This window comes from Lissotriton helveticus, chromosome 1_2, assembly GCF_964261635.1.
Source record: "Lissotriton helveticus chromosome 1_2, aLisHel1.1, whole genome shotgun sequence".
In the NCBI taxonomy this organism is placed as follows: Eukaryota; Metazoa; Chordata; class Amphibia; order Caudata; family Salamandridae; genus Lissotriton; species Lissotriton helveticus.
The window spans coordinates 945,550-967,343 of NC_136058.1; the positions used below are offsets into that span (position 1 = coordinate 945,550).

Consider the following 21,794-nt stretch of genomic DNA (forward strand, 5'->3'; position numbering starts at 1 on the left):
ACCTTGCTCAATCCCTGCTTATTAAATGTTGGTTGTGTTGGGCCAGATACTTTTCTTTAAGCTTTCAGTTATGCCTTGCCTGTTTTTTAGTGCTACCCTATCCAGAGCCATAGTTTGACTCTTCTATGTCCTCCATCACTCTTTTGCTGAAATGTTTACTTGTGGAGTAGCCTTTTAGTATTCTTCAAATAAAAATAGCAGCTGTCATTCCTTTTTTCAAATGGTGTAGAAATAACTGATGTGTGGTGTTCCAGTTTGTATTCACATGCTGCTCATTTCTTGGAGCTACCTGTTGGCAGGTTGGCTTATTGGTAGAATAAGAACTAATAATTGTCTTTTTTTTTCTAAACCAGGACTCTCAAATAGTAATCGAGACCTTTAAATCTGGTTTTGATCCACCGGGAGATTTTCCATTTGAAGATTACAGTCAACATATCTATAGGGCGGTGTCGGACGGGACCATCAGCACTCCGAAGCCGGATATAGTAAGAATAGATGGAAAAAACACAGCTGGAAAGGCGAAGGGCAAGTTGTGGCTTTTTGGAAAGAAACCCAAGGTAATTCCGATTTATTTTATTATCACTTGCCTGTTTTTCAGAGTCTTTTTTGTACCGTTATTGGATTTTACAGTGCTGATATTCGCCTGCTTGTGCTTTTGTGGTGGGTGGAGGATACTTTTGTGACAGACTTGTTGTAATTTTGTTATTGTGATATAACACCTGTTAAAAAAAAATGGCAACAGATGGTTCACTGTATCTTTTCTTATACTGGGAAAGCTGTAAAAATGCTATTGTAATAAACTCTTCTGTTTTGTTTGTGGTATAGGCTGGAAGGGGATTCTTGATAAATGTAATAACACACATTATTTTAATAGTGATACCCTGTACCAGTTAGGATGAGAGCTCTTGATACCATACATTTTGCTATAGTTAACTGTTACGTAAAGCAATGTTACTCTATCCACTTTGTAAAGGTGGAAACTAGAATGTCTTGCTGCATTGACCCCCCCCTTAACTGTTTTTCCCTTTTTGTCTCAAGTACGGTTCTTGTAGTGTGAAGGAAGGCAGTTCACCATGTGACTCAGCCAGACCCTCATTGACATAGGCTTCTAGGGTGCCATATGGCCAGTTCTGCAGAACACGCTGTGTGGGATCGTCTGTGTGACGAATAAAGCAAGTCATTAGACTTGTAATAAGGAAAATCAGAAATAGATGTAGGCTACTTCAGTGAACTGTACCCAGATGGTTGCCTATTCTATAGCACACTTCTCAGCCCAATTGCTTCTAGGCTCTTGGGAGAGAATCCTAAGTTTAGAGGACCGCAGTTAAAATGACAATCCCTGGCCTTGGGGTGGAGAATTTAACTGCAGTTATAGTTATATCAATAATATATTAAGTAAGATGAATAAGAATAGATGTATGGCAGTTAGTACAAAAGGACACTTTTGTATGAGAGTTTGGGACCACAGGAATCTTGTAAGGGTAGGGCTAGGCCCATGTAAGGCTGGCCAGGGGAGAGGTAGCAGAGTGCGCTAGTGTTTTAATGGGAGTGTGCTTAGTTTGTGCCTGAAGAGCACAAGGGATGAGGTTGGGTGTCTGAGAGAAGGTTGTGTCTTAGACAGGGTGCCATCACTGCAATATTACGGTTGCCTCTAGCCTTGGTTTTAGTCATTGGTGTGATTAGTCTGTGGTATCCTGGGATTCCCTGAGGAGAGGAGGGAATAAACAAACTCCCAGCCAAACATAGAGGGGTTGGTGATGGGTCCTTTTGAAGTATTTACTAAAGACCCTTCGCTTGGTACAACAAGGAGGGATTGGTGGCTGATACATTCTCAGGGTGGTGTTGCCACAGGTTTATTCTCAAGACTAAGCCATGAGTCGAGTCTAGATTACCTTGGACAAAGAAGAGGTGTTTCTGTTAGTGATGTATCTGTTAGGGTCGCCGTGAGGAGCCGGCCTGGCTCCTGGTATGTGGAGTCAAGTTCCATTGCCTCCTGAGCGGAACATTCACAAGTTGGCTGCCCTCTTCCAAGAGGTATATTTCTATTGAGAATGCAAAAGCATATTCAGCGTGCTTAATTGGTGTCTGTGTCTGCAGATGGTCAGTAAAGGCAATTTTTTTTTGGGGAAGACTAGGACTTTTATCACTAGTTTAATCTAGAGGCAAAAGGGGAGGAAAGGGAGAAAGGGGAAAACGAAAGCAAGGAAATCAGTGACGAAGGAAAAAGGATGTAAAAGAACCTTCAGGAGTGAGATAAACAGGATTTGTAGTGTGTAAAAGGTGGGGTGACTAGAGCAATGTTATAGTGCGCGACTATGATCCTGGAATATAACAATCTAGTACAAGTAAGTGTCCATTCAAAGCGCAATTGCCTTTGGGTGCTCAGCAGGTAGGGAGAGAAGCCTCTCTTATGCTCTCCAAGTTGGGAACGAAATTCTGAAAAGTTATTTTAAAAGGATTGGTGGCACACCACTCCACTAGCAACAAGTCTCTCGATAGTCCTTCCACTTTTGATTCTGTGCTTTGTCACTACAGCTCCATCCAGCCAACACGTGTTTCATCAAAGCGGGTATTAACCAATGGCTTAGTCAAGTCTCATATTGCTGGTGATATGTGTTTCATGTTTTTACTTGGATTTATCCAGGTTAATCTGTGACATAATATTATAGGACATAGTAACATATTTTGTACTTGTTGACACAAGCAGAAGAGACATGCAGGGACAGTTATGAGAAGGATTACCATTCCTGAAGTTTACCACTGGCACTTTTCAAGTAACTTATAGCGATATTGATTATAGCGGCATATACTATGTCACAGACTAACCTGGATGAATCTAAGCAAGAAAGATTAAATAAATATATCACTAGAGATAATGAGCTCTGATAAAATACCAGCTTTGACGAAACGCGTGTCGTTGGCTGCCTCGAACTGTATTGTCTGAAAGAGAATAGAAATAACAGCTAGCAACCCTTGTAAAGCTTTTGTAAAATGAATTGTAGAGTAATGGAAGAAAGAGGCAACTCTTGGAATCAAGACTAGGTAGCTTTGGTAGGCGGCGCTGGTCTCTAAGAAAATGTTTGGTCACCTACTCTTATGGGTTTTTGGGCAAGTACCGCACAGTCTCCAATCTGACCGAGAACTCCTGTTCATCCCACTCCGGCTCACATCACGGTCACACAGAAAACTGCTATGTCAATTTCAAGTCCAGCAAATTGAATAATATGGACTGCTGGTCCTCTTCAATTTTGTTATGAATTAAATTGTTGTATGAAATGTTTACGTTTGGTTTTGGAGGTGGTCACCGTTTAAATGTGGTGTTTTTACCCTTTACTTTTCAGTTTAAAAGGATAAACTGGTAAGTGTGATGTGTGTAGTGTAAATTGCACACAGGACCTATAACATTTATATAAAGCACCTGCCTCCGAGCCCTGCTAAAGTGGTCAGCCTTTCATACACTGCTGCTGTGAGGGTGTTGAAGGCACCTTAGCTAACTTTACCGCTGGTACAGCTTTTTTAATAGTTGAAACACCCTTTTAGAAGACAAAATGGACATTTCTTGTATGAGTAAAGCGGATTTTGTTTTTCTGCAGCTGATTTTGGCGATCCATGTCACTTTGGAATCTGTTTTTTGTTTCTATTATTGAAACAGAAATAACATATGGTGCATGACTTCTGCTGGTGAATTGGATATTCTCCCCAAAATAAAGTCACCTTCTTCTGCTTATACTTGCTCTGTATCTATGGCTGCAAAGATTAATTGGTCTCAGGAGTCAAGGACTGCTGGACAGTTGCCTGTAACTTCCAGAACTAGCTGATACTGGGGTGGCCTTGGCAGGCTGCTTGCATTGTGTGCTTTGAGCAGGCAGGAAAACGTCCTCGAAGGTAGCATAGATCTAAATATATGCCCTTGCTTTAGGAAATCTGCAGGGCTGTGATAAGGGGTAGACCAAATTACAATTTGTTTTCTGGTTTAATATGCGTAACTTTCACAAAAAGTACACGAATTGCACAAAATACATCACGCCTGTGTAAAAACATTGTATGTGAAAGTACACAATGTTTACAGAAGTCACACAGTAATTCGGTGGTAAACTAGTTTGAACAGAATTCTCTCAGCCATGGCACACATTAGTTTCACAGTTGCCACAAGACATTTTCTGATCCTGAGAGTGGGTATTCCATGAACAAAAACATAACCGGGAGAGAGAAACGAATGGGTTGAAACCAACAGAGGGGAATTAGGGACTATTTATCTCAGCAAACAAAAATGTCACCTGGTTCAAACTGAGGGTTAAACTAGCTTCTTCCCTTATATGTAATCACTGATATTTTGACAATCAATTCAGTTAATTGACCCTTATTCGGTTTAAACAAAAAATGAAAGACACATATTAAAATACTTAAAATCCATTAACAATAAAAACAGAGTGACTTCTGGTTGGGAACAGTGGAGGGGTGGGGGTTTAGGGGAAAAAAAGACTTGCCTTGTCGTCGCCGGTCGCCAACCCCTGCCTCTCTTCCGACGCAGGATCAGGAAGCACCCAGGCTTTCGGACTCTTCTAGCCAATCACATTGCTGCATTAAAGCTGTGTTGTGATTGGTCTAAGCGCCGTGATTCGGTGCTCAGACAGGGAGTGGGAGGCTGTGCATGTTCTCCACCCAGGCTGCACAATACAGCCTAGATGGAGAACATGCAAAGTACGCATGACGGTTTGGCTGGACCAAGACGGCTGGCCAAACAGTCATGCACACTTAAGGTGCAGCAGGAACTACTCTTCCTCCCTCTCCCAGGCTGCAACAAGCCCAGCCTCGCCCCAAACCTGGCTGGCTCTTTACTGAAGAAGAAAATTATAATAACGTAATATTAATGTTGCGTTATCATTTTCTTTTTCTTTTTGCACTTAGTGGGCCGACGTTCCTCCGCCTTAGCCGAGGAGCCGCCCCTGTTAAAACAAACACCTCAAAAACAGAATCTGTCACCACACTGAGAAAATTTAAGGTCACACATCTCTTTAAACATAATACGTAAGTGGTTGTAGGCACTCAGCTGGGTAATTCAAGACATGGATCGCTTTTAAAAACAGAATGGTTCCATAAAAATAATACGTAAGCAACAGATTTACAAATTGATGGTTGACCTCCATCAATACTCCAGATAAAAACCTGGGTATTGCAAAGTATGTACAGCGATCCGGAAGCATATGTAGATAGATCAAGGCAGACTAACCTGTCTAAAGTAATGGGCTACTAAAACTTTTCTGCAGTTTTTTTTAATAAAAAGTGTGTCCTGAGGCAAAGCCAGTAACAGTGACGAGGAGTAATAGTGGAAAAGCAAAGTAAACAGTGATTCAAATTCAATCTACATCTGGTGAAATCAATGGCTGTGTTGTGTCAAAAAAGTAAAAATATGGTTCAACAGAGGGCCTGGTTTTTTAGAATAAAATAACTAAGTGCAAATTGCGAAATGCCACTCTTTCTCTAAAGACCGTTCTGTGTATTAGAAAGGCCTTTTTAGTCCATGACAAGACGTATCTTGGCACTCTTTGTAGGACTGAATTCTGTTTGGTCCACCTGATATGCAGAACCTGTTTGCCAGATAATTGGGTTCTGTTTCCAGTTGGGCGTATTGCTGGTTATGGCAATCCACCATGGTGGATCCATGGAACAGAGCAACAAATGGCACTAGAAATTCGTAGAATGGTAAATTCAGACTGGGTGTTCATCCAAAGAATGAAGGTTTCAGAAGGTCTCAAAAAAGTAATACTTGAAGTATTGTGCCCTGTTTCAGACGTCCTCGAATAAAGATTAACCAAGTGGTACAAAATTATTCTTTCTGAAACCAGTTTACAGCTTAAGATGTTTTGCACTGCGATTGAGCGAGAGCTGATAATTTATTCCATCTCTTGGCTATTCTGTTTGGTTGAGACCAGTTCTCACGATTATATAGGGAATATGTGAAAGAGGGGGAAACTTGCTTTGACCGGGAGGGCGACTGAGAGCGACTCCTTTGTGCTGTATTACTAATACAGCGCCAGTCTATGCGCATAAACTCATGATCGTAGGTGTTGCCACCACCACAATTCATCGTTCTCACTTTGCTGTGAGCTGGTGGGGTGGGAAGGAACAAGTTGGGGGAAATAGGACCTGGCGATGCAAATTAGTTTGCTGAAATGTTATAATATTGTAACTTGAATGCTCACTCGACTTGTAATGCACTCCACCTAGTTATATATGAATCAACATGTTATTCTTGAAGCCCTGATGTTTTATCTAGTGTCTCTTTGCATGTTGACCGCTGCCTGTTTGCCAAACACATGTATTCCAAGTACAATTTTGGTGCCCACTTCAGAAACACTGTCACAGGATTTTGCTATTTCTTAAAACTTATGTTTTGTAAAAGTGCTAATTGTGGATGCAGAGGAATGATGTGGTGGAAAAAAATTCAAGATAATCCACATGACAGTGGTGTAGTGTTTTAGGAACACTTGTAAACTAGTAGCCCAACTTTCTTGACTGCGTTGGAGTAGGGTTTAAAGACCATGTTTTAAGGATCGGTGTTTTACAGAGCGTTATCATTGTTCGAGTTAGACTTCTCAATTAACCACAGAATAAGTATATTCTTCATATGTTTACTCTATAGTTAATTAATAAGTCTTCATTAAATATGAAATCTGTGGAATATTGCCTATGCAAAATTGCTCACAGATCAGGGTGTTGCTAATGTGCCTTGATTTTGTTTTTAAGTAAGTTGATGGGTTTAGGTAACTTGGATGCGTATATTTTGCATTGCAAGTGACCACCTCAAGCCAAATTATGAAGTTCAGGATTCCTGTAATTTGAAAACCTAAAAAGAGGAGGACAGCCTACCATGCAATCTTATACGCCTATTGACAAATTTGCTAGTTTTAATGTCTTATTATAATGTGCTGTTTTGTGTTTAGATGTACTTGCTAAGACAACTTTTCTTTTACATGCCTATTGAGCATTTTGGTTATTTATTCCATTTAACTATTACTCGTAGTCCCCACCCCCTACCGAGGCTAGCTACTATACAGCCAACACGCCACGGTATAACACGTTCTACGGAGAAGCGCAACATTATTCTTTGAGTGAAATAAAGACAGGCAAGTCCAGAATATCTTCTTTCAGAGGGCTCACGCGAGGGGTAAGTAGCAGAACAGGTTAGACCACGCATGTCAGGGAAGACCTCTGGGTGTGCAGTGGTTTGATTCATATGCACGCTATTGCCTTTCTTTCACACTTTGAAGAATATCGTTGTGTTCTTCTGATCAATCGAAGATCTAACTCCATGACTCTTTTCTACCTTACTTTTTGTTCAGTGTGACGCGTTGGTTGATTTGGTTTTCCCCAGCAGGACCAGTTGTATGCATCCCTAACCTGTGGCTCCTCTGTAATTTTCCGCTTGCCCCTAAAACGTCACTCACTGTGGCCATCTGACTGATATAAGTAGGCATTCGGTCATGTTGCGCCCCCTACATGACATGAGAAAAATCTACACTTGTGTATGACTGCAGCATAAACTTAAAGAGCTTAGTCAAAAGTAATGATTCCTTGGGTGATGGTACATGATAGTAATGTAAATCTTGTTTGTTGAAAATAAAGATAACCATGCTGACTACATGCATAAATGCTCCTGACTTCTCACTTAACAGCATCTATGTAACTATTAAAGCAGAGTAGTATCCTCTGCATCATATATTAATAGTTCAATGAAATAGCAATTCCAAAACCAAACTCTGCATCCTTGCTTTGCTCACCGCTACAAGCCTGGTGAAAAGTGGTCGAGAGAGTCGCATAAATTCAGTTAGTCTGTAGGCCTCATCCATACCAACTCAAAATTCCGCTACAACACACTAACAATTTCTTTTGCCCCCTTATGCAGTGAGGGTACGACCCAATATACCTCAATATTCAACCCACATTTTTGTAGCATTCACAACAGACCTTGCAGTATCCACTTGTGTGAATAAATGCTTTTTGGTGTACTGTGCTCAGCCAGGCCTCTACTTCCTGGCTCATGAGGCCTTGTATGCATGTTTTTTGACGTGCTCAGCTTCGAGCTGTACGATTGATAAGCTCAGGATGTTTTCGTACCTTATGACCCATATAATGCAACGTTTCTGTGTGCAGTCGCCTCCTAGTCCCTCCTCCATTGCTCGTGCACGTACCTTAGCCCTTCAACCCTCTGTTGTCTGTGTGCTTCTCCAGACTCTCTCGCCCACCCTCACTTGTCCTTGTTTGTATGTTTGCCCCAGCTGTCCCGCCCACCATCCATTGTGCATCACTTGGGGGTGAATGTTTTGATTTGTTCTGCATTCCGTCCATCAATTGTGTGTCTTTTACCGTCCATTGTGCATCTGCTGGGGCCATACTCCTCCTGCCCACCCTCCATTATCTGTTTCATTGCTCTGCCCCTTCTGCCCACTCTCCGTTGTATGTGTGGTTGCCCCGTCCCCTCCTGACTACCCTCTGTTGCCCTTGTGCTTCCCCAGCCCCTCCCACCCACGTCGTTATCCATTTGCGTGCACCTACCCTCCTGCCCTTTCTTGTTCGTCTGCTTACCCCAGGCCCTCCCAACCATTCTATTATCAGTGTGGTTGCCCCAGGCCCACTTGCCCATCCTTAGTTGCCTGTGTGCTTGCCCTCCACTCCACCTCTCCCTCCACACATAATTGTCTGCTTTCCCGAGCACATCCCACCCACCCTCTCTTATGCATGTAATCCCCCTCCCCCTCTTCCACTCACGTCCTTCTCTCCCTAGATGTTGCCTCTGGAGAGCACGCCTAAAAGTAATTTATAACAAATGCTTTGACGTCACCAGCACTAATGCATGGCAAGAAACCTTGACTAGTTCTCGTAGGTGAGACCTACTGGCTTTGCCAATGCTTACATCTCTAGGTGGTCGCTGTCTTGAAGTAGTTCCAACATTAACAATTGTTGAACTTCCTCAAGCAGGAAGTCATACTCCCTAATTACTGGAAAGTCTAAAATGTATAAGTTTGCCTGTCTTGAAATATTTTCTAGGTGGTTTATTTCTACCCCCCAGTTGGAGGATTATGGTGACCCCATATTACAGTCTTTCAAGAATGTCCATCCCTGTCATTTCCCCACTCCTGTTATTAATGTCTCCAGGGCCCATCAGCCTGCATGGACCCTGTATATCATTTTGTGCTCCAGCAGTCCCTGTGTCTTGTAATTCCAGTTTATCTTCATTGGCAACGCCTTTGGCGTCAGTCCTCTACAACCTTATCTGCAGAGGCACCTGTCTAATCACACTCTTGCACCACAAAAAAACACAACCAATCCTGCACTGGCACTCACCCTTCAGATAACTAACTCCTGCAAAGCCACGTTACTGCACTGTCTTCTGAAGGGCTAATGAAGAATGTGCTTCCTATGCACTCCCCCAGTGCTTAACTTGTGCTGGTGGTTGCAGATGGTAGCACCAGCCCTCATTTTGAATGCAAGACATACTTTTAAGTGGAAAAAGAGAGACACAAAATCGTGGCAGAAAGCAGGATGGAAATACGCCTGCAGGATGAGAGAGATACAGGATGTGTAGCGTGGTGGAAGGAAGAGGTATGAGGTGGAACGCAGATCAGGTAGCCTTGGTTTTTGGCATCACCTTAGAGGGTTTGTAGAAAACTTTGGGCCTCTGCGCTTATGATTTTATTGTATTTTTAAATAGTTTTTTGTTTTTGCAAATTGACCACCCCACTCTCCCCTTCCTAATTTATACTCTGACCTGGGTCAGCATGAAGTCCATCACTATCCAGTAACTGAGTAAGGGATCATTCCAGAGCTGCTCATTGCAGAACTACCTGGCTACAGCCAGTGGGGCAGAGGTAAGGATGTTTGGCACAGAACCAACCATCTTTGCAAATCTTTAGGTCAGTAAATGAGATTGTTGAGCCTACACGGGGTGTAAAGGACACTTGGGTTGACCAGTCGGCTACCTGGGTAGTAAGTGCATATTAGATGTTACCTATAACGCGCGTCTATTCCTGCACTGGCATAGAGAATCAAGCAAGTGTTTGTAACTAGAGCACGTTGGAATTAAAAAAAACTACTTCAACGAGAAATTGGCTGCTGTAATTTTCACTTTTCCAGATGGTTCTGCATTCATTTCCTACTGAAATAATTGTAATTTTGAAAGAGTCGGATAATAAATCATTTTGAATTCTATTTCCATATGTTTTTTTTGGTTTAGTCTTACTAATCAATTATGCATCATTATTTAATGGCATTTTTTCCAGAGATGAATATAGGAAACGAATTAACTAATTTATTGAGGCATGTTTTGTCTACAAAACTCTGTTTGAAACAGAAGAATTGGATGCAAGCATTCCGCTGTGCCTGACAGTAATTTAGTCAATGACAGGCGAATCCTTGTATGTTTGCTGAAATTCGTCTGGCTCATATTAACTTCAATTAGAAATGATTGCTGTATTAGAGAAAAACAAACTTCAGGACGAATGCTCACATTGCTTTTCATTGTTGTGCAGAGATCATGGCCATCTTCCAATTAAACCTGATTGCACTCTAGTCAGGAGATTAATAATTTCAAGGTAATTCATATTTTATGCCTTATTGTCCTGCCCTTTTGTGTGCTTGCCTGCAGAAATGTAAACTTTGGGTTTGTTTGCTGGTATTTACAGGCTGGCATCGCAAGCCAGCGAGCTTTTCAATGGCAATCGCATTGGACTGAGCATAGTTGAATTATGTTTTTTCTTGAAACAAGGTTTACTGAGATGCAAAGTAGGTGCAGTGTTAAGAGCGGTGCAAGTTTCCCCGGGACAATTGGCAGTTGGAGTGGACATCTCTCTCTTCCTCTCCCATCCTTTGCAGCAGAAAATGCTAATGATGCTCAAAATGTACTACGGCTTCTATAGTGCCATTAGTTGATCCAGGAGAGCCTCATTATACCAAAACCCCTCCATTTAAGATTTTATCAGAGCCACCGTTATTGCACGGGTAGACATCGTGACGATGGCACCTAAAAATGCCAGGATATAAACCCCTGACTACTTCCCTCACAAACATGCATGCAACAGACACCTATTTCAAAGGAGGGGGTACCATATGCCAGTGATGGCCCACATTGCATTCAAGACCCCTGCATGTAAAACTGGGAAGTGGTACGATCGTGTCCAGGCGGATTCCAACGATCAGAGGTTTAAAGCAGGGTTGTGTCCTTGCTCCAACCCTTTTTAACCTCTTCGTGGCTGACCTCTCAACTGACCTAGACAACTGCAACCATCACGCACCAAATCTAGGCGGCTTCCCCCTTTCAAATTTACTGTATGCTGATGAACTGATATTAATCAGCCAAACTCCAGTCGGCTTACAAAACTTGCTCCATACAACAAATAACTTTGCTACAAACAACGGGTTAGAAATAAACCTAGAAAAGTCGAAAACAATGGTGCTAAACCAGCGCAGCGCAAAAAAACGATTGCAATGGCAGCTGGGCGAGAATGAACTCGAAGTGGTCAAAGAGTATAAATACCTAGGAATAATCTTTGACAAAACAGGGTCGTACGACCAGCAAAAAGAGGCAATTCAAAGGCGAGGGACCCTCCTAACAATCACTTTAAAAAACCTTAAAAATAAAGTAACTGGACCAAACCTGCTCCCGCTGCTCGAAGTGCTTCGAGCAAAGCTACTACCAACGATAACCTACGTCAGTGAGGCCATGCGAGGGATGGACGAAACAACCCTGGACAAAACGGTCTCCAAAGCGCTAAGAATAATATTCAAGCTTCCAAAATCTACTTCTCCAGCGCAACTAAGGCTCGAATTCGGATGATCAAACCAGGCATTAAGCCGGAAGGGCGCGTATGTTAAAAGCTCATACAAAATAAAGAGCGCCGTGGCCGGATCGCTGAACTCTTTCCTATGGAAGGAAATATCAAGGAAAAACAACCCCCCAGCTAAGGCATATCTTCAAAGGTGCTCCCGCATTATAGTCCTTTACCAAGCAGACACGGACCCGTTTTCAGGTGCTCAAATCACAGGTTTATTCGTCGGCCATTACGCGTTTCGCCACCTAAGGTGGCATGATCACATGACAACGCTGAAATGGTACCAGACCAATTATGAAGCTACACCTTTACACGCGATTGCTTTCGTGGAGTGAAAATAAAAGAAGCATTCGATTCTTGCGACAGTTTAAATAAAGGGCAAAGAATGAATTTAGATACAATATTAGCAAAGTCCTGATTAATAAAATTTCAGTATATACATTTAGGTCAGTTATTAAGGAGGAGTTATCTGTTCATCTCGGCTAAAGAATAATTAGTGCACTGTCTCAACCCACTCCATGTAAAATGTCTGAACACTGTAACAACCGAAGTTTTTTATCAGTTTTTATCTGTATTCAGTTTCTAGTGATTGTATCTTTCTTTTATGTTTGTAGGAGACAATTTGTCCATACACAGTTGGGACGGGGACCTAGTGGCCGCCAAATGAAATGGAATCTAATAACGTGTCAATCGTAGATGATGTTATATTCTGTGATGATATTAGATGGACGCACTAATAGCCCACGGGGGCAGTATCCAATGACTTTTGAATACCTTAAAATAAATAACTGGACAAAATACCATGCATGGTGTCGGACAATGCCCACTTGGGCCAAACTCTATAATCAAATAGATATGTAAACTGATTACGATTAAGTATGGTATTATTAATGTGGAACATGCCCACTAGGGCAAAACTAACCCAACATGAATTTAATATGAACTCAGTATGAAATCGAGGTTTGAAACCTTAATGGACACATGTCAGGACACTTTTGCTCATTGTTAGTACATTATCATGTCATTATGTTATACTTATATTTTGTATTAGTTTTATAGTTAAACTTATACATCACCAAGGTATAATGCAAAATTCACGAAACTGACACTGGTGGATGTTGTTAGACACTCAAAGATGGCCGCCATTTCAGGTCCTGAACTTACTTGTTAAGGACGGGTAGTCCTACTTTTATGTTTTCAAACTTTGAATCACTTTATAAAGCACAAATGAACAAACTGAAGTCACCCGTGACCAAGGTGCGGCTGCATCGAAACGCGTCGGGCGTTTTCTGACCATTTTGCTTAAATAAAATCATCACGCTTATTAATCTGAGGCTCGAGTTTCCTTCTTTGAACACGAAAGTTGGCGCGAAGAATTACTGAGGATCGCCTCCTCACTCGAGCCCGCCACCATCAAGAAGGCTGGGGGATTGGCGAACATTGTTCTTTGATTGATATATATATATATATATATATCGCAAAAGAAGTTTAAAAGAAAAGAGGAGGTCGGGGCTGAAGCAAGACAGCCAGCATGCAGAGGCGAACCAACAAGCCAGGGGTGGAGGTTAAGCAACAGAAGGGAGTGAACACAGGTGAAAGAGAGCAAAGTGGCACAACGGGAGCAGAAGTACACAGTGCAGAGTGGAGGACAGAAGCTCATGAGGGAGACTGCTAGAAAACACATTAATTCTGAGTAATTTCGAACCAAACGCTCTACTGCCTTTTATGGTAAAAATAGCTAAAAAGGAGGTGAACAAACAACTCGTGCAGAAAAACCTTACAGGTTCGAATGATATTGCTTTTTCCACCGCACAAGTATACATTGAGGAAATTTAATATGTTTGGTGCTTATACCCCTGGGCCACACTGACCAATTATCCTTAATTACACAATAATAATATTCCAACAAGGGGAAGCACACAAAGATCAAATTAAATCTTCACAATAGTCCATCACTTGTTGCATAAGAAGAGTTCCCGAAATGTCCATAAGGTTGCAGTCCTCCATCTATATCTTCTGTCCAATAAAGAGACGTATATAATCTTCTAGATTAAACATACATAATCAATCTTTGTTCTTCTTTTCTCCTTAAAAATAGACAATGAAAGCACAGCTAATGTGTTGCGTCCCCACTTGGGACTGCACCAGGGCTGTAAAATAATACACTGCCAATGTAAACATTAAGTCCCCAAATATTTACCTTTCAACTTATCTTGTACATTTCATTGTTAGTCATCACCTCGACCATAATGGTCTGATATAGTTATATACTCTGGTTATTCTAATATCACATTCCCTCCTTCCTCTACCTCTGTTGATTTGTCAAATTTGGGTTTCGTTGTTTCAGGACACTATTTCTTTCCTGATGGTTTTCTGCATTTCTGCAAACCTCTTCATTCACTCTAGAGTCTCATCCCTCTCCTTCCTTGCTGTTTTTCACCCTTTTATGTTCCCCGGCTCCTGGTTTTCCATTGTCTCATTCCACCTCTGCTGGAATGCTTACATTGAAAATTGAACATGAAAATGTTTGTCTCATACATTCAATGTATCCAGAAAGCAGTCTTTTTTTCGCAGCAGTAAGCTTTTCTTTTTAACAGGACTCCAATTACAAGCCAGACTTATCGACTTTGCCAGTGCTAGTAATTATGAGTGCTCTCCCATCTGCCATTTCTTTACTTGCTTTCGGATTGAAGTCTATAATAAGCTCCTAGATTAGTCGCTTGGTTCAAGTAGGCAAATTGAATCTTTCCAGAATGGGATTAGAGTGGGCTGGACTGGAAAACTAAACGTGCCCTGGTGAAAATGGCCAAGCCACACCACACCACAGGAGTTTGTAACTAGAATGGGGTTGTGGGGCATGGGTGAGTGATGGCAGACCCTCCCGCTAGGGAATCCAGCCCACTGGCCGGCAGTCCATCTGAGAAGTGCTAAAGTGGCAGATTGGCCAGTCCAGGCGAGGATTCAGAAAGGAAATACTCATGTGGGACTCCTGTTATTGGTTGATGTTCCAACGTCCCCCCCCCCCTCCCCAAAAAAAAAACCAGTCATGGTCTCACTGTCTCAGAGGCTGATTGTGGGCAGAAGCAAAAGAGCTACTGGCACTTAAACATTCAACGTTTCTACTTTTGGCTTTTGTCAGATAAATTAGGGTATTGTTGGGACCTGCAATGAAGGCCTCCTGGTCCTACAGATTAATTAGAAGTGTTCTTACATGAAGGCATCTGCCTAAATTGGACTTTTGCTGCCTAAACACAGGTAGCCCGTATAACCCTGGCAGAGCTTGGGGAGAGGGCCTAATCACAAGTTAAAACAAGAGGGTTCTCTCCTGAAATCTCATGAAAAATGGTCATAGTCAATTTCTGTATCTTAATGCGGCAGATGTCTCTGGGGCACAGAAATGTGCTTCATATGTTATATTTTGACAAACAAAATCTGTTTTTAAAACTTCATGGATACTTTCACATAATGTTTCAATGGTAGTGTGTGAACAGTTAAAATCATGCAACATTTTGGCCTGCTAATTAAATTGACCTATCCAATAATTGATTATATTATTGTAGATTGTGTGATTAGGTAGGTGAGTTTACCACTGTAGAGACCCCTTTTGTACAGATATAAATTGGACTTTTAAACCTGGGCTTCAGCCTCAAGGAATACAAGCATTTTGTGACTCCTTATTGCTTTTTTACACATGTTTTTATGTTCCTCTGAATTTGGGCGATTAATCTAGTTGTTTTCTCCTCTATGGAATAATTGGGTGCTGGGGTGTCTGGTTTATTGTTTAAGTCATATGTTTTCTATTCTCATTTCTATTTGTCCTTGTCACTGGAGTAGATGTGGGTGGAGGTCAGGGAGAATGTTAATATACTAGGATTCAAATTAACAGACCGGCTGGCGACAATTTGCCCCACCCAACAGTATGATTGGAGTAGGTTTCAAAATCCATGTTGAAAATCGGTTTAAGAGACCGCATGCTTGGTTCCAGCCATTTGTGCAATGGGTTGGGTGTTCTTGTGCAGTATTTCCAGTGCAGAGGTTCCGCTGTGAAATCAGTGGTTTCAATCCATGGCATGGACACCTGCCACCTCTCCAGAGTAAATTCTTGAAAGGTAACCAAAGGTATTATGTGGTATGCCTTGTCTTCTGTGCAAGAGTGAATTGGGGTGAAAACATGAATTGAAACATCTTCCCTGCTACTTTCATGGTGTACTAAAATGGCGGCTCTCATAGTGCAAATTGTGGAGGCCCTGCCGTCTACCCCAAGACGACCATGCCAAACATCAGTTCATGCCTGTATCATCAGGATGGGAAAGCGAGGGGCCCTACGCCCTCTGGATGTTTACACAGTACCACAACCACACGGGTGTAGTCCACCTGTTGACATGAGGATGAACAGGATGTGGCTAGAGATGAGTACCTATACGCCTTACTCCAAAAGGACACAGATCACACAGAACTGAATGTGGCGAAGTATTCCAGAGAATGTGGCCTAGTAGCTTGATACAGTGCCACCTTGGGATGAGGCTGTGAAACGAATGTGGTATAAAGAGACCCTTGAACCAAGGACTGCCCTCCTGTTCCCCAGTCACTGGTGGTTAAAAATGGAGGCTGCTGCAGAGCCACAGAAAGAGAGTGCATTCACCAAAGGGGCAGTGTTGAGCTTTGATGAAGAGGGAATGGACAGGTCCCTAGATCAAATCCTGAGGTCCATCCTCTCAATACAAGCGTGCAGTGCTCTTCTGAAGGCACACCATTAAATATCCACTGCATGAAGACCAGGGAAAGAGTTTTAACGCTTCAACAGGCGCAAACTCACAGCACAACTCTGCATTCTTGAGCTGCCTCTTAGGGGGAAGTTTTCGTTAGCTATTGACATGATGACCAGTGCGGGCTGGTGAACCAATTATTGGGAAGCCATTATGATGGTATAAAGAAGTCTTCATTGTCTGGTCATATATACTCCACGTGGAAGGTCTTCCCTAAATAGACTTGGCAGTCCACCTGATCTTCTGACCTTGACTGAAGGAGCACATATTAAAAATTTCCAGCAGAGACTCTTCAGGCTAAGGAGAAAGTGTGTGGATTTTGAGGACACGTCTCTTCTGCCTTTATGACCGTATTCTAAAATAGCTTTCAAAGCAAAACAATAAATTGTTACTTCCCCCTTCCGCAGGCCCACTGTAACCAAGGCGTGGAAGCAGAACGCAGATCCCGAAGATAAAGCCATTTCCTCTCCCACTTCTGAGGGCCTTAACGTATTCGTATGCACGCACGCTGCGCTTTACAGGAAATCCGCGTGGGGGCTGCAGCACAGTTGATGTAGATTTGTCCACATTCCGTTTAACCGGTCACGCGCATTTCTGCAGAGTTCATATTCATTTGTTCACTTTCCATGAAAGATTTTAAAATGTTCTCTCTTATGCTTTACTATTAGATACCCGTGCACGCGGTTCCTGCAGCATAAACCACTGAAAGATTCCGGATTTAATTCAACCTCCAATCGAATTTCCCTTGAAGCTATTTTCAGTTCTTGGCTCAATGACCCACACGTTATGATGTGGCATTTTCTCTGGATGTATGTATGCAAGTGTGTCCTGTGTTATAAATATGTGATCCCAATTGGAAACACACCACTATTTGCCTCATATTGTCAGTGCCCTGGCAGGAGCTGTGAGCAAATACCATATGTTTAAAATGAATAAATACAAAGATACAAATATATATATTATATTATATTATGGGTTTCCTTTTGGCACTGCCGCTGCTATTCATCAACTCACAGCATTGTGCTAAGGGAGACGGGCCCCATCGATGGTAATGTAAAATAGTGCCCCCTCCCTGCAGAATGTGAAGCTGGGCCCCTGAGTCCCACTCATCTCACAGATTTTAATTGGCTTGGGGCAGAATGGGTCCCCACCTGCACCGTACTGCCTGCAGAGGCCTTCATTACGCCCCTGAAGATGGCACCGGTTACAGCGCATGTGCATAGACTCTTGCAAGACGGGTGAGCCACTTGATGCTTTGGAATGATGGATGAAGCCTAAACTGTCCAACAGCGGTTCTACATAGATGTGTGAGGAGCATGAAGAACCCTTGGAACGGCAGACACTCTAACATCTCTCTCGCTACATTGGTAGCCTGTGGCAGTGCCAGCCTTCAGACGTATGACAGGCAATGGTTGGAGAGGAGCAGCTGGTGCAGGCAGAGACTGTTGCCAGGCATTCGATTATCTGTAGGTTGGTTCTCCCTTATTAATAAGACTACCCACATTGGGGTTCTTGGAGTTTATATCCATTTGGTAAGGAGTTAAGGGGCGTGTGTGCTGCAGAGAACCAGTGCATGAGTACGAAACCAAACTATTTATCATCCTCCGACTAAGATTGAGGTTTTTCCAAAAATATGGTCAAAGGGTGGTAACGGATTGAGGGAGTCACTTGTAAACAGAAACAGAGTTTTAGTGGTAAGTACCGTGTATTTATTTTCAGGATATCTGAATTTCACTTAACTCATGCAAATACATGAAATTATCCTTTTAAGCAACAAAATGTTTCATAGCGACACTTCCAAGAATGTGACTGTTTCCTTAGTGGGACCAAAAATGGCTGCCTGCAACCCACAGTCCCCATGTAGGAGGATGAATCCGGACACGTGCGTCTGGCCGCAGATAGAGTCAAAGACTTTGACGAATGGTTAACTTATGCAGGAAGTCTACACCAAACTTCCTGCTAGTGGCACGTGCATGACCTTTTGCAGAGTGGTTGGAAGTGACTTTGTGTTTGGTTTCCTTGCCTTCAGTGTTTGGACAATAATGAGAAATACAAATATAGACACAAGGTGATCTATCAAAGGGCGAAAACGTACTCCAATTCTTGTTTTTTAAATGTTTTTCCCGCGTGTCCAAACACCTGACGGTGCTTTCGGTTGGGTACTTGCGGTGATAGTCTGAGGAAGCAAGATGCAGCACATTTGATGTTGAAGTTTCTGACAGTGCATGCAGTGACCATTTTAAACAATGCAACGTTTGTGTAGAACACTTCAAAGAGTGTGAATGTTTTATTTGTGTTCCTTGGAGTTTGTTGAGATAAGAAAAACTTCCTGGATCCTGTAGTACACGTGGAGGGAGGCGGGGATGAAAAGGGGAGGCGGTGGAGAATAAATCACAGAACATATATCTCAGTGAAAAGGAAATGATGAGACTTTGGTTACACATGTTTGTGTGTATATATGTGTGTATATATGTATATATATATATATATATATATATATATATATATATATATATATATACCATGTTAGTGGTTAGAATTGTGTGCCAACAAACCATGTTATTTGGTGCAAGTGTACCAGCATAAGCCAGATGCAATACCACAGTGCAGAGGTCACAGTCCATGTTCCAGCTGTGCAGTGTAACCAGTTTGAGATCACTGCATTGCCAGTTCCATGTCAGTCACCTTACCGAGAATAAACACCTGGGCCCAGCTCCGCAAGACATGTTTGAGATCTGATCTCTGCGTAGTTATCCCATATTCTCTGGCTCTGTTTGTTTAACTTCACACAAAAAACAGCATGGCATCAACCATATATGCAGGTGCACTCATACTAGTATGTTATTACCACTGTTGACGGAGAGCAAAGGTATCTTGGCCCACTTGAGGCTTCACGTCTCATGTGTGGTAGCTGACAGTAACCATGTAATATGGCACACTATTGTCCTTGAGGGGTTCTGGTCGAAACATAAACTACAAGACATTGATTGTAAATATCACTAGGACCCCAAGATGGCAATACGTGACCCTATTACACGTTATTCGCGTATTTTTTATAATGCATTTTTATCTTCGAATCCGAATAAAAACAAGGTTTATTTAAACCAGTAAATAAAATACTGGAGTATATTTGGTGTCTATCATAAAGAAAAATGCTTCATTATGGAATTCAAAGGCTGGTTTAGTGAAACCCCATTCTGTCTGTAGAATTGACAGATGCTCTAAGCTGCTGCCTACAGCACAGCTAACAATGCCTCTTGTTTAACTCCGGTGTAGCTGATTATGATTTAACAAAAGGCAGGAGTAAAGCTTAGCAGAAGAGCGGTTCAGGGCTGTCGTTCTGTAAGCACTGTTATGGGTAGAAACTAATTATTTGGAGGAAAGGAAATCTCAGAGTCCAGGCGCCCCCGTTGGATGAAATCATATGTCATAGCAATGATCTCCTAACTGGCACTTCTGCTTGTTTTGAAGCCATTGAGTTTTGTAAGTAAAAGCAACCAAAAATGTAACTTGCCATAGACACGGCCATTAATGAGTCTGTCAAGCAGATCTCTCTGTTTCATTGCATACTGCTTTGAATTTACGAATATGTACCCCTTTTGACTCTGTATGTAGCTGAAAGCAGAAGCGTTTTACTCATTCTTTTGGGTAGAACTGTGGGGGTTGGTAAAACTCTTTAAGTACATGCCGTTTTTAAAATAACTCCTGCGAGATGGACTGTCACCAGTAACAGTGCACTATTCTGATAAATACATAAAACCAAACTATGATGTCTTCCGATGGTTTTCGAGATAGCTTGCATTTGCAAATCTTACCTTTTAAGCCACCTTAACCTCTGCTGTGGCTGTGAATGCAAGTGTGGGGCTCGCCCTGCTGTCTGGGCGGTATGACCTTCCCCATGGCCTCTGCTTATTTGTAAACCACTTCCTTCTGTTTTTTAGCCAGTGCTCCATACCATCTTGCCACCAAGACAAAATAAGGGAAACAGTGAAGTGTAATGAGTGTTATTTAAAAACTAAAAAAACAATCACAGTGACTACAAAACAGAGTGGAGGATTACGAGATGGGGGCTGCCTTGGCAGGGCACCATCCATAATGGCTGGCCAGGATACAAGTTGGTCTCATTTTGCAGAAGGGTGGCTTCATCTTCCTTGAGCATAGCTGGGGCTGTGTTACAGAAAGACATGTAGGGATGCAAAGAGCGTTTGCACCTGTTTCGGATCCCCCTGGGCCAGGGCTCGAGTCGGGGGTTCACGCAGGTATACAGCGTCCCCCCACTCTTTTCACAGGATGGACGCTGTCCCCCTGCCAAGAAGTTGGGCCCCACAGAAATATGCTGAACGTGTCCCGGTGTAATTTTCAGACACCGGGACACGTTCAGCACGTGACGTCATGAGGTCATTTGCAAAGTGTCAGTCCCCCCCCACTTCTTTTTATAGGACTTGTGCCCTGCCCTGGGGGCACATTGATATTATGGACGAGGCGTCAGTCACTTGTGTGGCCTCTTCTGTAACATGGGTCACAGCAGCAGACATTATGCCCTCTGCATCATCACACCTCGGCATTCCCTTGTTTGCATGGTCGTGGAACCCCATGCAAATTAGGCTCCGCCTTTGCACCCACCCATGACGTATTTCAGATATGGATGCTGGAGCAAATACCCCACCAGGAGGTGCACGAGTTGTGCGCCCATGTGTACTTCCCTTAGGAGGGAGGTGTGTGGGGGTCCCAGGAACCGCCAGGGCATCCCACTGCAAGTGAGTGCAGTCGCACACTGCACCCAGTCTTGCTCCATCGAAAGACAGAGTGGCAGTTTTTAAGTGCTGGTCCTCCTTTCAGTGTTGCACTCTGTCCAGTACAGGCGTAAGTTCTTTCCTGCCGCACTGGGGTCGTTGCATTTTTTAAAATGTAACATGGCACACCTTGCTTGTCTGAGCCTGGCGCAACCATTTCGAAGGTGCGCCTAGCTGAGACTGGCGGTTGTGCTCCATTTGACTTAATGTAGGCCCTAGTGCCCTGCAGGGGCCCTGGCATGTTCCTCTGGGCTTCCTCCTTTTCTTATATTAAAATAAGATGTGGCGTTTGTCCACCCTTCCCCACAGGTCCCTCAAGACTGCCCTTCCTTCCTTCCTGCTTGTGCTGCTCCCCAGCTCTCTTGATCATAGAGACGGTGGGAGTGACTGTCGTACAATACAGAACC

General features: G+C 42.8%; 1 protein-coding gene across 2 annotated transcripts in view; it reads left to right on the forward strand.

Moving 5' to 3' along the window:
* FNBP1L (formin binding protein 1 like) overlaps positions 1-21,794 on the forward strand; it is a 688,366-nt gene that overhangs the window by 559,207 nt on the left and 107,365 nt on the right. For both annotated transcript variants that reach the window (XM_078668213.1, XM_078668214.1), the window contains exon 9: positions 354-557. In XM_078668213.1, coding sequence (XP_078524339.1) covers positions 354-557 — 204 coding nt within the window. The remainder of the gene's footprint in view (positions 1-353; positions 558-21,794) is intronic.